The sequence below is a fragment of the Myodes glareolus genome, chromosome 3, assembly GCF_982192425.1.
Source record: "Myodes glareolus chromosome 3, mMyoGla1.1, whole genome shotgun sequence".
In the NCBI taxonomy this organism is placed as follows: Eukaryota; Metazoa; Chordata; class Mammalia; order Rodentia; family Cricetidae; genus Myodes; species Myodes glareolus.
Window position 1 is genome coordinate 102782257 of NC_142028.1, and position 15472 is coordinate 102797728.

The window sequence follows — 15472 nt, forward strand, 5'->3', positions numbered from 1 at the left end:
GCTTCCAGGTTGAGCAGGAGACCCTGTGGAGGTGGTAACTAGTGGGAGATCTTTGTGGGGCGGGGTTAACCTGAAAGAACTATGGGTATGAGATCTGGGTCAGCAATACTCTCCTTCCATGATGAAGTTATGGGATCCGTGGATCCTGTGCGAGAACCCCAAAGTGTGAGCCAAATGAATGTTTTCACTTTGTGAGCTGATGACCTCACGTATTTGTTACAGCAATGAAGACAGCCACAGAGTCCTTTTTAGGAAAGAAAATATAAGTTTTACATTTTAAGATAAGTCCGCTGCTTCTCTATGTACCTCATGGAGAGCCACAGTCTGGTCAGGCGCTGGCTGGTACCCAAGGTTTCTCATGTAACCCATCAGCTCCAGGAGCCACTCCAGCCTCTTCAACACGCCTGAAACACATCAGCAGCAACCATCACAACGGAGGCCACTGTAGGATGCAGTGCTAGAGATGTCACTGCCCGTGGCATTCGGGAGAAATCTGGACTGAAGCTAGGCAGTATCACTGCGTCTTGGTACTTAGCTGTTTTACAGTCTTCCTCTGCTCTCCTGTTCTCAATACGGCAGAGTAATTAGAAGCCTGTCCCAAAGACGTACAAAGAAAAACACCAGCCAGCCACGGTAGGGTAACTGGAGAAGAAATGTCAGCATAGACGTTGATAAATATTCTTTTTGTTCTTAAATGAAGGGTTCCAGCACAGGAAAAATTACTTAGGGGGGTCCTAAGGACTTACTGAGAGGAAAGGAGAACTACTTTTGCAAGTAGGCTCATCAGAACCAAAAGCAACATCAGACAGACCCAGTTTATTCTAAGTATTTTTATCAATGTGAATGTGCCTCCCATGAAAGCCTGATGATCTGAGTTTGATCTGTGGGACCTACAGTCAAAAGAAAGACCCACATACCCAGAGTTGTCCTCTACCCTCCACACATATACCATAGCACAAGCATACACATACACGCACGCGTGCACGCGCGCACACACACACACACCAATAATACATACACTATATTTACTTAAATAAAAAAAGTCATGTTTTTAGTACTTAGACACTAAGGCAAATAAGCAAACTGCTCAAACGCAATGTATCAACTGACCTAATAAACATACAGCCAAGGTCAGAGATGCCAAGAGCAAGTTCTATTGTGAGGAGGCTCTTACAGGCCAATGTCTAAAATGCTTTGTAAGTAAAACATGCCCGGAATGGCAGTGCACACCTTTAATCCTAACACTTAGATCTCTTTACTATTTAATTTTGCTTGTTTCCTTTTATGACTCTTAATTAAATAGACCCCCCCCAAAAAAAATCCCCATTTTCTATCGTCAGGCAGAATCAATTTCCACCTGCGTGTTCAGAAAAGTAAAGTAAAATCGACAGAAGCAACTCTAGTGTTTGTGTCCATGAGGGTCTAGAGCAGGTTCTCAACCTTCCTAATGATGTGACCCTTGAATGCAGTTCCCCATGCTGTGCTGACCCCCAACCATAACATTATTCTCACTGCTGCTTCACAACTGTAATTATGCAATGCTATGAACTGTAATATAAATGTCTGATATGTAGGACATATGATACGTGACCCCTATGAAAGGGGCACTTGACCCTCAAAAGGGTTGCAACCCAGGATGAGGACCTGGTCTAGAGGAAAAGAAATAATATGAAAATCTTCAAAAGAATTCATTCCTATATCCAAGAAATAGACGGTGTGAGGCACAACTTATCATCCACTGAAGACACTATTCATCTGGAGGGAGTGAGGACACTATTCCCAAACCACCATCAGCAAACAAGCTAGGTTTTCTGTTCCACAGTATCTTTACGGATCGTTTGGGAATTTCACATCATGAACCCTGAGCACACAAGTTAGCTTTTAAGTTGAGGAGACGCATGCGGCTGAAGAGAGAGAGCAGGCCACTGTTTCTGTCCTCACCTGTGTTGGCATGGCTCACAATGCGTGCCTGGTAAAGGCAGTGCAGAATCATCCAGGCCAGAGTCTGTTTCTCACGGTGCTGCATGGCAGCCGTGATCAGATCCATTAGGCTCATCAAGGGGAGTCGTCCTTGAGAGACCAAGTACAGTTTGACAAAGGCAGCCTTTTCTATGTTGTCCTGGGGAAGGGGGGGAGGGACGACAATTGTTCAGTTATTTGTAAGGCAACAGAACCTCAAGGCAAAGGCAGTCAGGAACCGTGAGCTTGATGCTATTTTCTATTGCAGAGTCTAGCTCCCTGTACATGCAGGAGAGAGCTGCAATGCCATATTTTTGTCTTTTCATGAAAACTATGATCGTGTTTAGAGGTGGGCAAGTAGGCATACACACTAATAATATAACACATGCTATCCTTACCATGTTCCAAATACCAATTTAAATACTTAACATGTATTTAGTGCAGCAGTTTTAAAAATATGACACAGAATTCTGGAGATCCTAAGGCCCATTGCATTTTTTTTTTTTTTTGAGACAGGGTTTCTTTGTGTAATAGCCCTGGCTGTCATGGAACTAGCTCTTGTAGACCAGGCTGGCCTCAAACTCAGAGTTCTGCCTGCCTCTGCCTCCCATGTGCTGGGATTAAAGGTGTGCGCCACCACCGCCCAGTTGCTCATTTCATTTTTAATACCGCTTATTTTTTAAAATCCATTTATGAGGTACATGAGACGTAGATCAGTGGCTAAAAGCATTTGCTACTCTTCCAGACACCAGTACAAGTCCCAGCACCCACATGGTGGTTTACAACCATCTATAACTCCAGTCCTAAGGGATCTGACACTCTTCTGGCTTCTATGGGCACCAGACACACATACGATACACATATTATAGACACAGATGAAACACCTCTATATATAAAATAAATAAATTGAGATTCCAGTTACATGTAATGTAAACAATAAAAAAAAAACAGGGAAACATGCTTAGAAATTCAGCTCTGTTCCCCAGTGACATAGTTGGATCAAGGAGAAACACTGGTAAGGCTGAGTTGAGAACTGAAATAGTTCTATATGGGGCACTAATTCCTTGAAGGAATGATAACAAACTCTGGCTATTTTAACTGCCTATTAGATAGACTATTTTATTAAAAACTTAAAGAAATGAGCCTATCACACCAAGAAAAATACTTCATAGTATTTGTGCCAATAATTAAATCTTCTAATAAAAATTAAATTTTCAGAAAAAAAACTTGTCTATTTCTTTGAGTCTGAGAACTTCCCAGTGTCTAGAGTGCTTTTCTGATACAATTTCTGAGGATCATAACAAATATGATGTTTTCATATCATATAATAAAACATACCAACATTTAGAAGACCTTCAAAACTTGATGAATCACCATTTTTCAAATGACCAGTGTATGGTGTCAGAAAATCATGTATCTATCAGAGAGCTGACATTCAAAACAAACCAATTGATTTTAATGTCAGAGTAGGCAAACTTCCTTGGCATGGTTCCGAAGAATTAGAAATTATTTCAAAGAGACTCCCAGTTGTTGACTTTTGGTGCATCAAGGAAGAATGTGGTGATAGTAACTGCTGTGATCTTGCTTTGAGCTGGTACTGTTCCAAGAACTTACCATGGACTAGGTCACCTAACTCTCAGGACAACCCTAAGAGTTAGGTGCGATTGTACCCATTTCACAGACAGGGAAATTAAGAGGTCAGGTAACTTAATCAAGAGCACACTGCTCATAAACTGCAGATCTGGATTTCTCTCAACAGAATGAGACTCTAGACTCATTCTTACTACTTCCCTGAACAGCTTCTCTCTGTTTAAAATAAGTGAATCTCCAAAGCGCTAAGAGCCAAACACTCTGTAGTAGTGGTTCTCAACCTTAGGATGCACCAGAATTGCCTGGTTGGGAGACTATTCAGGTATAGACTGCTGGCTCCCACGGTCTCAAGTGGAACTTGAGAATCCCCATTTCTAGTCAGCACCAGGCCCAGAGACCCCATGTTCAAAACCACGGCTATGTGATGCAGATATCGAAGCAGCTAACGGAACAAGCAAACCTGACAAGGACAAAATAGCTACTAGCAACCGGGGGTGAGGAGCACATGGTAACCCCCAGCAATCGGGGATAACCAGCAACCGGGGATGAGGGGCGCATGGTAACCCCCAGCAATCGGGGATAACCAGCAACCGGGGATGAGGGGCACATGGTAACCGCCAGCAACCGGCAGTTATGCCTTCAACATACCAAGTTCATTGATCAGAATATTCCCATTTTTGTGGGTATTACCTTGAAGACGTTGTTCTATTCTCATTTTTGCCAAAAGGTAATACAAAATATTCTTTACAAAGTGTAAGAAATTGTGTTAAAAAGTTATCCATTTATCTATCCATCTAGACAGTATGCATTAAACACAGATCACAACACTAGGCTGGCTACCAGACCTGACAAGTGAATGAGGAAGTCAGCTCCCTAAAATTATCCAGCAACAAGTTTGACAAAAAACTATATTAGGCCAAAAGGATATTGTCAACAACTCTTCGAGTGGAATTTCTGCGTCAACAATGAAAACACGCACAGATGGGCACACTGTTACCTGGGTGATCTGGGAATGCTGGCTGGCACCGCCATCCGTCATCTCCGAGAGGCACTTTGCTACACTGATGTACAGTTCGAGGTCACTTCTCTGACAAAGACAAATCTCAAACATGTCAAAATACAACGGAAGACAAGAGTATCACTTCAATTAATATTCTGGCAGATTATTAGATTTGTCTATCCCCAGTAGCAGTTGCCGATGAGATTCTATTGTTACCAAACCAAAACATAGAGACAGTCTTTTCACAATTGAACAATGTCTTTGCCATTGTTTTGGGTATTCGCTTGGCTGTACCTTTTCTCCCTATCAGAATTCTATTATTCTAAGCAGACTTTGCCCTGGTTGTGAGACTTTAGTGGGGAGGTCTGTCTGCAGTGGTAGGGGAAGGGCCGACATGAAGCCGTATGATAGAAAGCGATAACTAAGGTAGTGATAAGTAAATGATAATAAAGTGATAATTTATGATAGATATGATAAATAAGGCGCTGTCACCAAGGTGCACCGGCTAGGGATTTCTGGACTTATTATCTTTGTCAGGCGTCCAGTACAGCACTGGTTAACTCACCTCTAAGCTTGCTCAAAACTTTGTTTCTAAATACTCAGCCTCAATTTAGATCTTGGAAGCAAACCCACTCCTCGTGAAGAATGTGGTTATTTCTTGCTAGTCTTCCCACCCGTAGTCTTACAACATTCCCCAGCCTGCTTTGCCAAAATGACGTTAAAGAAGCCCAAGCATAAACTGTCAGGAATGTAAATATTTTTGTTCGGTACCCGAATCCTATTTGGCAGAAGGTCAAAAATTCTCCCAGTAGCATCACAGAGCAGACTCCAGAGGTTGTGGGACGGGCTGGGCAGTTTCATGGCCTGGCTCAGACCCTGTAAGGCACTTAGGCACAACTCAGGATGACTAGGTGGGGAAGCTGCTTTAAAAACCGCCACCATCAGGTTTTCAACAAAGCTCTGGACCTGTTCATCAGAGACGTGCTTTACCCACAGAGGCAGCGATACCAGGAGGTATTTCTTGATATTCGTCTGGAAGGGAAACAGAAGAAGGCAGACATAAACATGTCAGTCTAACTCTGTGGTGCTCCAAGTCTCCAGTCATCACTGAGTTGGAGAGAAGACAGATTAAAAGCTCTGGGTTACTTCTTTCTCCCTTATTTTCCCCATGGGTTCATGGTTCAAAGGGTCACAGACGCTTCTAACTATAGCTGCCCCACTTACTTCTGATCCAGGGTGTCTCATGTGTACATGTAGGACCTGTCTGTCAATCCACTCACTGAATCGCTAAATAGCTGAAACCCTTTCAGAGACGGGACCAAATGCTACTTCGGAAAGTATGTCACAGTTCTACTCTGATCTTTTCTTTCTGTTTTGGCTTTTTTTGTATGTGGTGCTTGTATATGTGCTGCACATATATGTGGGTGTGCATGTGTACAGGGGTGTGTGCTGCAGGGTTTGAGGGAGCTAGCAGTCAACTGCAGGTGTCCTCCTCAATCACTCTTCATCTGATTTTTTCAGACAGGGTTTCTCACTGAACACAGAACTCACCAATTGGATAGGCCAACTGGCCAATGTGCTTCCTGGAACCCCTGTCTCCACTTTCCCAGCACTAGTGGTTTCCACACACAATATACCTGACCTAAATTTACATGGATGCTGGAGAGCTGGAGATCCAAACTTAGGTCCTTTGCTCACACAGCAAACATCTGACCAACCGACCCATTTTGTCAGTTTCTCTAATTTACTTTTAAAACCACGTTCTCTAGCAAGAGAAGCTGTCAATCCATTCAACTACTCGGCTTAATTGAAACCTCAGATCTTTCAGAGATGGGAAGAAAATGCTACTTCTGAAAGTATGTCATAGTTGCTCTTCAGGATTTTTGGTTATTTCTGTGATTTTCATGCACTGTATGTATACATGTGTGTGGGTACACATGCAACTGTGTGGATGTACACCACTGAGCATGTGGGATTGACCAAAGCATCTCAGAGTGCAGAGAGGCAAGATGAGGCAGGATTAATTATTAGCTGTTACGCGGCACCTAAACATTCTTAGAAACACAAGTTTGATAGTAATGGACAAGTATAGAAGAAGTAGGCTAGGAAAAAAAAAGACAATACAATCTTTCCAAGAGGTTCATTAAGGTGGCATGAGTTTTCTAAGTAGCACATCTTCAAGACTATTACGGTTCAGATCATGTTTACGATGATTAACATACACCCACAATCCAAAGCAGATGCCAAGAGCTGAGTAGGTCTAAATCAGAAATGGAAAGCCTACAGGAACATAGAGAAAATTCTAAGGATAGGTTGCTAGACACTTGATTAAACAGGAAGAAAGAGTTCAGGGTAGAAAGCTTTGGAATCAGCCATGCACTGGCTTCCCACGTATTACCCTCTGCAAATTTTACTCAAAACACATCTTAGTTTATCAATCTATAAAGTGGAAATAATAATCTTCCCAGATCCAAAGTTTCAAAATATAATTTTATGCTAACAAATTTCTAAAATTTACACGCAGTTTAAATGTACAGGGTAGCTGCATATATTAGCTCCTTGCAATGTGACAACATGCACAAGATCTACCTAAGTTCAAGCCAGACCAAATCCCAGCATGGAGAGAAGAGGTGAGCTTGGATGAAAGCCCCATTCCTAGCTTAGGGGCTATTGATAATCGTCAGCTTCTGGAAAGAGAATCAGTTTTCTCCCCAGATGTGACTCCTGTAGGTATACTCTACTCCAGTGGAAGGTCACACTCGAGTATCTGGGCAGCATAAATTGGTCTCGATGGACTTAAAGAGCAAAAGGATACAGAGTTGGGTCAGTAGGGAAGGAGGTAGACATGGAAGGAGCTGGATCACAGCATAGTGTACAAGATCCTCAAAGAACTAATGAAATAATGGAAGAGAAAAGAAGGAGAAACTAGGGTCTGGGGAGATGCCCCAGCTGGTAAAGTGCGTTGTGCACACACTTTCAATCTCTAGCTCCCATGTGAAAAGGCATGTACTTTGCCTGTAATCCCAGGGCTGGGGAAGCAAAGAAAATAGGATTTCTGAGGCTTGCTGGCCAGCCAGTTTAGCTAAATCAGTGAGTTTCAGGTCCACTGAGAGACCCTGTCTCAAGAAATAAGAGGAGGAAGGAGTTAAGGAAGGTGGGAAACACTGACTTTTGACCTCTACCCCCTATACTCTACATACCCCATGCACCTGAACATACATAAATAAGTATACACATATACACCATATACACACAGACAAAAATATAGGCAGGACATTATTGGTAGCTTGAGTCTCAACTGAGAGTAGAGACTGAATAAAATTAGGTCCAGTGTTGTATTGAGTGAATTGTGATTCCTGGAGATGACTAGAAACAAGTGTACTAAGACTCATCAAAGTTTACCACTAAACTAGACACTTAGGGATATATAAATTACAACTCAAGAATGCTAACTTTTAAAATGAGCTGCCAGAGACATGAGGCATTAAAGCTGACGTCTATAACATGGATTGCGTGCTAGCAAGTACCAGGCACACAGCACGTGGCCAGCGAGTGACAGCTAGGGAGACCACTGGAGAGGACAAGTGAGAGAAGCGCTGCCTTCAACAACACACATCTTCAACTAAAGACCGTCACGGGGAGTAAGAAAGACCAAACACAAAAGCAAAGTAGAACCAGGACTAAAGCCCAGATAAGGAGGATATAAGAGAATCTTGTACTGCTTGAAATAAACTACAGCCAGATTATAGATAGGCCATGTACTGATAATTAAGTTAGATCTTTAGGAAATCATGGAATATCTCTTTTTTCCCCCTGCAGCAGATAGACTCAATATTTCTCCTCATTATATATCTCTAAACACTTACTCTATTCTTATGTACCTTTGGCTAACGTCTGGAATATGCTCTTAGACTTTAACAAATACAAAATGGAAGGGTCACTTCTACCCTGAATCCTCAAGCAGAGACGTTCATTCCTCCAACTCCCTCCCAGTGTCCCTCTTTGGATGCTGACCCAGATCCTACCCGGCTTTCAAGATTCCCTGTAGTTGTACCCTACTCCAAGAAAGGGAGGAAGAGATGCAGGCAAGAGGCATTCAGTAAAGATGGATTTGTCTCTCTTTCAATACCCAGTGAGACAGCCATACTATATTATCAAGTAAACTTGGTTCCAAAAGTAATGTTAGTATCTATGACTATCCTCTTTAGTAACAAGAAGCAGTTAAGAGAAATGGGAAAGGGAGGATTAGAACCATGTTGTCCTCTAGGCTGCTGGCCAGCTAGACCCAGTGTTCCTAACTTCTTTCTACTCCTGACTCAGTGACCACACTCCAGGTGAGTGTGGCCATCTCTGAGAAGAATCGTCCCTGGCTATGCTCAGCACCTGGCACTACTACATACGCTCAGTCCGTGGATCAGTGGTGGCATCACCCACAAGCCCAACAGTGCAGCTGCACTCTGCGATGACGGTGCCTGAGTCACAGCGATCTCAAGGCATAGCTGCTGGATCTCCTCACCTGAAAGACAAGAGAGGAAAATCATTTCTGTAATATAGTGCTCGGCTCTCTGATTCAGAGTTAGGAATCAATGTCTGAATCAAGTCACCTACTTGGGCCACTTCTGCATATAACAGAATTCTTTCAACCAAGAGATTCGAGAATTTTTGAAAAGGCAAAGAATGACTCGTGGGACTGCCAATAGCCTTAAACTACCTGGGGAAATTTCTCTGATAGCATCTAGAGAAACCTGGACACTCAAATACTATTTAAAAATACGAGAAAATGCTAGCTACAAATCTCTTAGTGCCGCCTCACCCCCTTCTCCAGCATGTGTTCAGCACACAGGGAAATTTCTCTCTGGTATACCAGTTAATTTTTTGCCAACCTCACACAAACTAGAGTTCCGCGACAAGAAGAACCCTCAACTGAGACACTGCCTCTATCAAGCTGGCCTGTAGGTAAGTCTGTGAGGCATTTTCTTGATTAATTATTTATGTGGGAGAGTCCAGCTAACTGTGGGCAGTGTCACTCCTGGGCAGCTACCCTGGGTGCTATACGAATGAAAGATGAGTAAGCCATGAGGGAAAAGTCAATAAGTAGTGTTCCTGTGGGCCTCGATTTTATTCTAGACTCCAGGTTGCTACCTTCGGTTCCCTCAGTAATATGTGTGTGTGTGTGTGTGTGTGTGTGTGTGTGTGTGTATGTATATGCATATGTATGTGTATATGCATATATATAGATAGATATAGATATGTGTATATAGATATAGATAGATAGAATAGATAGATAGATAGATAGATAGATAGATAGATAGATAGGAAGAAAGAAAGAAAGAAAGAAAGAAAGAAAGAAAGAAAGAAAGAAAGAAAGAAAGAAAGAAAAATATTGCCCAAACTTTTTGGACTCCAGATATCACACAGTGAGCAAATAGATTTGTAGGTACATGGATGGACTCTGTTTAAGTGTTATTGCTTTTATGCCCTGGTTCATCTCTTTTAGAGTAAGAAATTATTTAATTTGTTTTTAGTATTATAGGAACACACAGTTAAGAGACTGAATAATTTTGAAGACTTTGAACTTTTAAAGTGTTTAAAACTTTTTAAAGACTTAAAATCTTTTTAAAAGACTTATAAAGATAGACTATGTTTTATGTTTGATAATAACATGAGATCTTAGGGATAAACAAGAAAGTAAAGATAATGGTTTGACAGTGGCATATGTGTGTGTCAAGTAAACAAAAGACCTATAGTTTGGGTTGTTTTTTTTTTGTTTGTTTGTTTTGTTTTGTTTTGTCTTGTCAGCTCAACCCAAACTACAGTCATCTAACAAGAAGGAGTATCAGCTGAGGAATGTGGGCATGTTCTGTGGGCATGTCAGTGCAACAGTTTCTTGACTGCTGATTGATATAGAAAGGCTCATCCTCCTGTGCACAGTGCCACCTGGGCAAGCAGTCTTGGGTTGTATAAGAAAGTAAGGCCATAAGCAGCATTTTCCATGGATTTCTGTTTCCGTCCCTGCCTTCAGGTTCTTTCCTTGGCTTTCATGTTGAATTTCTGGCCTACAGAACTAACTACAAGATAATAAAAATTTTGTTAAGTTTGCTTTACCAGCAATAGAAACCTAATAAGGCATCCGACATGGTGCTTCATTGAAACTTAGGGCTCAGTAAGTGCAGTCTGATTCCTATCAAACTAAGTCTGCATCATATGCCCAGCAATAAATACAACTCATAGAAGAGCTATCTGTTTGTTCACTATTGTTCTTGTGTTTGGTGGGCGTGTGTACATGTGTATATCGGTGTGCATATGGAGAGATTAGCACCAAGTATTTTCCTCAATCCCTCTTCACCTTATTTATTTATTTATTTTTTAGTTTCTCCTTAAAGACAACCTAAACTCACAGCTCCCTGATTTGGTTAGGCTGGCTGGTCAGTAAGTCTCCATGACCTTCCTATCTCTGCCTTCCTAGTAGTGGGATTGTAGGCACTCAGCACTGTACTTTGTTGACATGCTCAATTAATTAATTAATTAATTAATTAATTAATTAATTTGCCTATTTACCTACCTATTTATTTATTTATCTTTACATTGGTGTGAGGGGTCTAATCTAACTTAGTTCCTCAAGCTTGCATAGTAAACATACTGACTAGGCTATCTCCCTCGTTCCTCAAGAGTTGTTTTTGAGGACTACATAGGTCTACATCTTTAGACCTCTTCCTCCCCACCCTCACCTATTACTCAGTGAAAGTGACTTAGTTATTGCACACAAGATATCAACCCACAATATACAATAAATCTACTAGTCAACGGTGACACAAAATCTGCTTTTTTAATTCAGGTCAATCCTAAGAACAAAGCCTGAAAACATGAAAACACTTGATATTTACCAAAGTTTAGCCTCATAAGTGGAGAGAGGAGTGCGGCCAAGTTTACAGGAGGATACTGGTAGCTTTCCCCCACAGTTGCTATGGGTTTCATCACTACTTTGAGAAGGGAGGGAGGCACAGCTTCAGGACCTACAACAGAAAAGAAAAGAAATAGGAAAATACCCGTGTAGCTGTGCTAGAATGGAAATAATTAATTGTTTATTTTCTTTCAGAACCAAAGGCTTTAATACCATATATTTAGTTATAATCATCTCTTCAATGCTACAGTCTCAATCCAACTCTTTTCGGTATAAACTTTGTTCCCCCTGTTCCTCTTCATTGTCTCTAATCTTCTCTTGTTTGGTTAGACATGCCCCACATCTTTACCATCTTCCATGTCTTTTTATCCAGTTTTTTTTTTTTTTAAGAACAACCTATCCTTCATTGCTCTTGGCATGGTATTCAATACACTAACAGTGGGAAAGACAAGGCTTGCCCACTCAACACCTTAGAGAAGTTATGGAATATCTTCACCCATTATGGCCATGAAGCACCACACCTATCCCTTAAAAAACAAAATTTCTTCAGTTCCTAAGCCACAGTACCTTCTCTAGAGGTGAGCACCAAGGGAGAAATAGCTACTGCATATGTTAATCAGCTACCTCTAACTTTAATATTGGTCTTTATGTTGGGAGATGCTACAGTAGTAACAGAGAGATAAAAACAAGGCAGGAACAGCCATTAAAATGGGCAGGGAAAAGTGATGCTAGAAAGAACCATAGAAAAATGAAGAAATATAGAAAAGGTATACATACAGAAAAATGTAGACAACAAGGAGAAACAGTATGGCAGAATTAGCAGCAAAAGGAAAATCAGCAGCAGCAGAAAGAGAAGTCAGGGGAAAACCAGAAACCACAGCAGCAAAAAGGTAACAGGATCAGCAGAGCTGGGAGGGTGCAGAGGTGAGAGCTGATATGTGGGAAAAGCTGAAAACAGAGAGGCACAAGAGAAAAGGGAAAAGCCCAGGCAAATTCACTAGACCACAAATGCAGGCAGAGTCAGTGATTGGTTAGAGAATCCCAGAAAGGAGAAGCTTAGAGTGGGGGAGAAGCAGGGAGAGACCAGCATAAGGAAATGAAAGCAGTAAGCAGAGAGAAAGAAAGCAGAAGTGAGGGAGCATCTGTAAGACAAAATCAGTTACAGAAAGGAGAAACTGTGGGGAAAGGAGAAGCAGAGGTGCTGTGGGTTTTTCCCAGAATGGAGAAACTGATCTTGCTAATGGGGTAGCAAAGGGACAGCAGAGCTATGTCACAACACAGAAAGGAGAAGCTGAGGGAAAGGAGAAGTAGGGAATTAGGAGGGAAAAGCCAACCTTGTGAAAGGGGCAGCAAGGGTGAAGGCAGAGCTACATCACAGCACGGAAAGGAGAAGCTGGGGGAAAGGAGAAGCAGGGGCCCAGGAGAGAAAACCCAACCTTGTGACCAGTAGCAACGATGGCAGGGCTAGACCACAGCACAGAAAGGAGAAGCTGTGGGAAAGGAGAAGCTGTGGGAAAGGAGAAGCAGGGAACCAGGAGGGAAAAACCAACCTCGTGAAAGGGTTTAGCAAGGGTAGAGGCAGAGCTACATTACGGTAAAGGATGGAGAAGTTGAGGAGAAAGGAGAAGTAGGGACTCAAGAGGGAAAATTCGACCTTGTGGCTAGTGGCAAGGGTGGCAAAGTTAGATCACAGCACAGAAAGAAGAAGCTGTGGGGAAAGGAGAAGCATAGGTGGTATGGGAACCCAGGAGGGAAAAATTGATCTTGTGAAAGGGATAGCAAGGGTAAAAGGAGAGTTACATCACTACACAGAAAGGAGAAGCTGGAGGAAAAGAGAACCAAGAAACCATAAGGGAAAAACCAGCCTTGTGAAAGGGTTTAGCAAGGGTAGAGGCAGAACTACATTACCATACGAGATGGAGAAGCTGTGGAGAAAGGAGAAGCAGAGGTCCAGGAGAAAAAGAATACAAACCATAGACATTGAGAAAATGGAAGAATTGGAGGTAGGGGTCAAAAAAGGAAAACCAAAGGCTGAGAGCAGCACAGTTCTGGAGGCTGGGAAGTTCAAGAGAGTGGTGCTAACACCTGGCAAAAACCATTAGGCCACATAATAACATGGCGGAGGGCAACACATGACTAGACAGCAATCTTGCCAAGGCATCTCAATTGTATAATAAAGTCACTATCTCAGCATCTTAGGGATGATTGTCAATCATGCCCCAAAGGTACCACATCAAAATAGTGTTAACAAATGACTTTGGGTTTTCAGTTTGCAAAACAAAACCTGGAAGGCACACCTAAGCCAAAGAAAAGTTGTAAAGTTGTGTGTTAATGTATAAGTACAAAAGAAAATGTGTATTTTAATCGACTAGGCTACAGTTCAAAACTTGTGCTGACAGAATATCATCTATGAAGTCAACAGAAAACACTAGAAAATGGGAGAAATTGCAAATCATAACTGGGCCACTATCCAGAATACAAGAGGTACCCTTCCAGCAACTTTGTAATTCAAAGATAACCAAATTCTGTCTAATGGGTAAAGAACTTGAAGACAATTCTAAGAAAGCATACAAATGGCCAAAAAGAACTTAATTTTTTAACATTATTTAACATTATTTAAAACAATTTAAAAATCTAAATATATTTTGTTCACACTTTTCCTGTCCCTCAAATTCATTAGGTCCTCTCCTCATCCCTATACACAACTTCCAGTTCTTTCTCAAAATAAACCAAGAAAGCAAAACACACAACAACCCTCACAAAACATAGAAGACAGAATACAATATCACCCCAAAAGAAACAAAACAAACAAACAAATACACCAAATTGAATCCAAATAAAAGCACACACACACATAGACTGTAGAGTTCATTATTTTTGGTCAACTACTCTTGGACATACGATCTGCCCTGGAGTGGTAGATATACACAGTGTAACTCCACTGGAGAAAACTGAGATTCCCTCTCCCAGCAGCTATAGACGACAGTTCCATTGTTAACCTTTACTCTAGTGACTAGGTTTATATGCATTCATTCATTTTATTCTTTTTAAATTAAATTTATTCATTTCTTTTACATTCTGATGGCAATTTCCCCTCTCCTTTCTTCCCATTCCCTCCCTCACCCTCCCTCTGTCTCTGGATTCACTGCTCAGGAGGGGCAGGCCTCCCACGGGAATCAAGAAAGCATGGTATATTAAGTTGATGCAGGACTAAGATCCCCCAGAATCCCCATATTCAAGCTGGGCAAGCACCACAGCATGAGGAATAGGTTCCCAAAAGCCAGCCAAAGTGCCAGGGACAAGACCTGCTACCACTGCTAGGAGTCCCACAAGTAGACCAAGCTACAAAACTGTCATATATATGCAGAGGGCCTAGGCTCCCAGTGCAGGCTCTCCAGCTGGTGGGCCAAAGTCTGTGAGCTCCCATGAGCCAAGGTCAGATGTCTTTGTGAGTTCCCCTGTCATGGCCTTGACCCCCCCTCGCTTGTGCAATCCTCCCTCCCTCTCTTCAACAGGATTCTTGCAGCTCGGCCCAGTGTTCGACTGTAGATTTCTGCATCTGTTTCCACCAGTTACTGGATGAAAGCTTTCTGATGATAACTGGGGTAGTTATCTGATTACGGGGAAGGCCAGTTCAGGGAACTTATCTACTATTGCTAGGAGTCTTAGCTGAGGTCATACTTGGAGATCCGTGAGAGTTTCCCTTGTACCACATTTCTACCTGACTCCAAAATGCTCCCCATATTGAGACATCTCTTTTAGTACTATCCCTTTCCTCAACCCAACCCCTCATGTTCCCATCCCCATTCGCCCACAATCTACCCAGGAGGTCCCTTCTATTTTAACCCTTTCGAGGAAAATCCATGCATCCCCCTTTGGGCCCGCTTTGTTACCTAACCTCTCTGGGGCTGTGAACTGTAGCATGTTATCTATTTAATATAACAAAATAAACTATAATAAGATAAAACAAAAACCATCACATCAAAGTTGGCAAGGCAGATCAAGAGAAGGAAAAGAGCCTG

At 41.9% G+C, this 15472-nt stretch overlaps 1 protein-coding gene across 1 annotated transcript in view; it reads right to left on the minus strand.

The window, feature by feature from the left end:
* Positions 1 to 15472, minus strand: part of Focad (focadhesin) — a 297602-nt gene that overhangs the window by 6015 nt on the left and 276115 nt on the right. Inside the window, exons 36-41 of the mRNA XM_087904862.1 lie at positions 11434 to 11562; positions 8950 to 9065; positions 5321 to 5581; positions 4547 to 4636; positions 1942 to 2119; positions 307 to 404 (exon numbers count right to left, since the gene is read on the minus strand). Of these exons, the coding sequence (XP_087760988.1) occupies positions 307 to 404; positions 1942 to 2119; positions 4547 to 4636; positions 5321 to 5581; positions 8950 to 9065; positions 11434 to 11562 (872 nt within the window). The remainder of the gene's footprint in view (positions 1 to 306; positions 405 to 1941; positions 2120 to 4546; positions 4637 to 5320; positions 5582 to 8949; positions 9066 to 11433; positions 11563 to 15472) is intronic.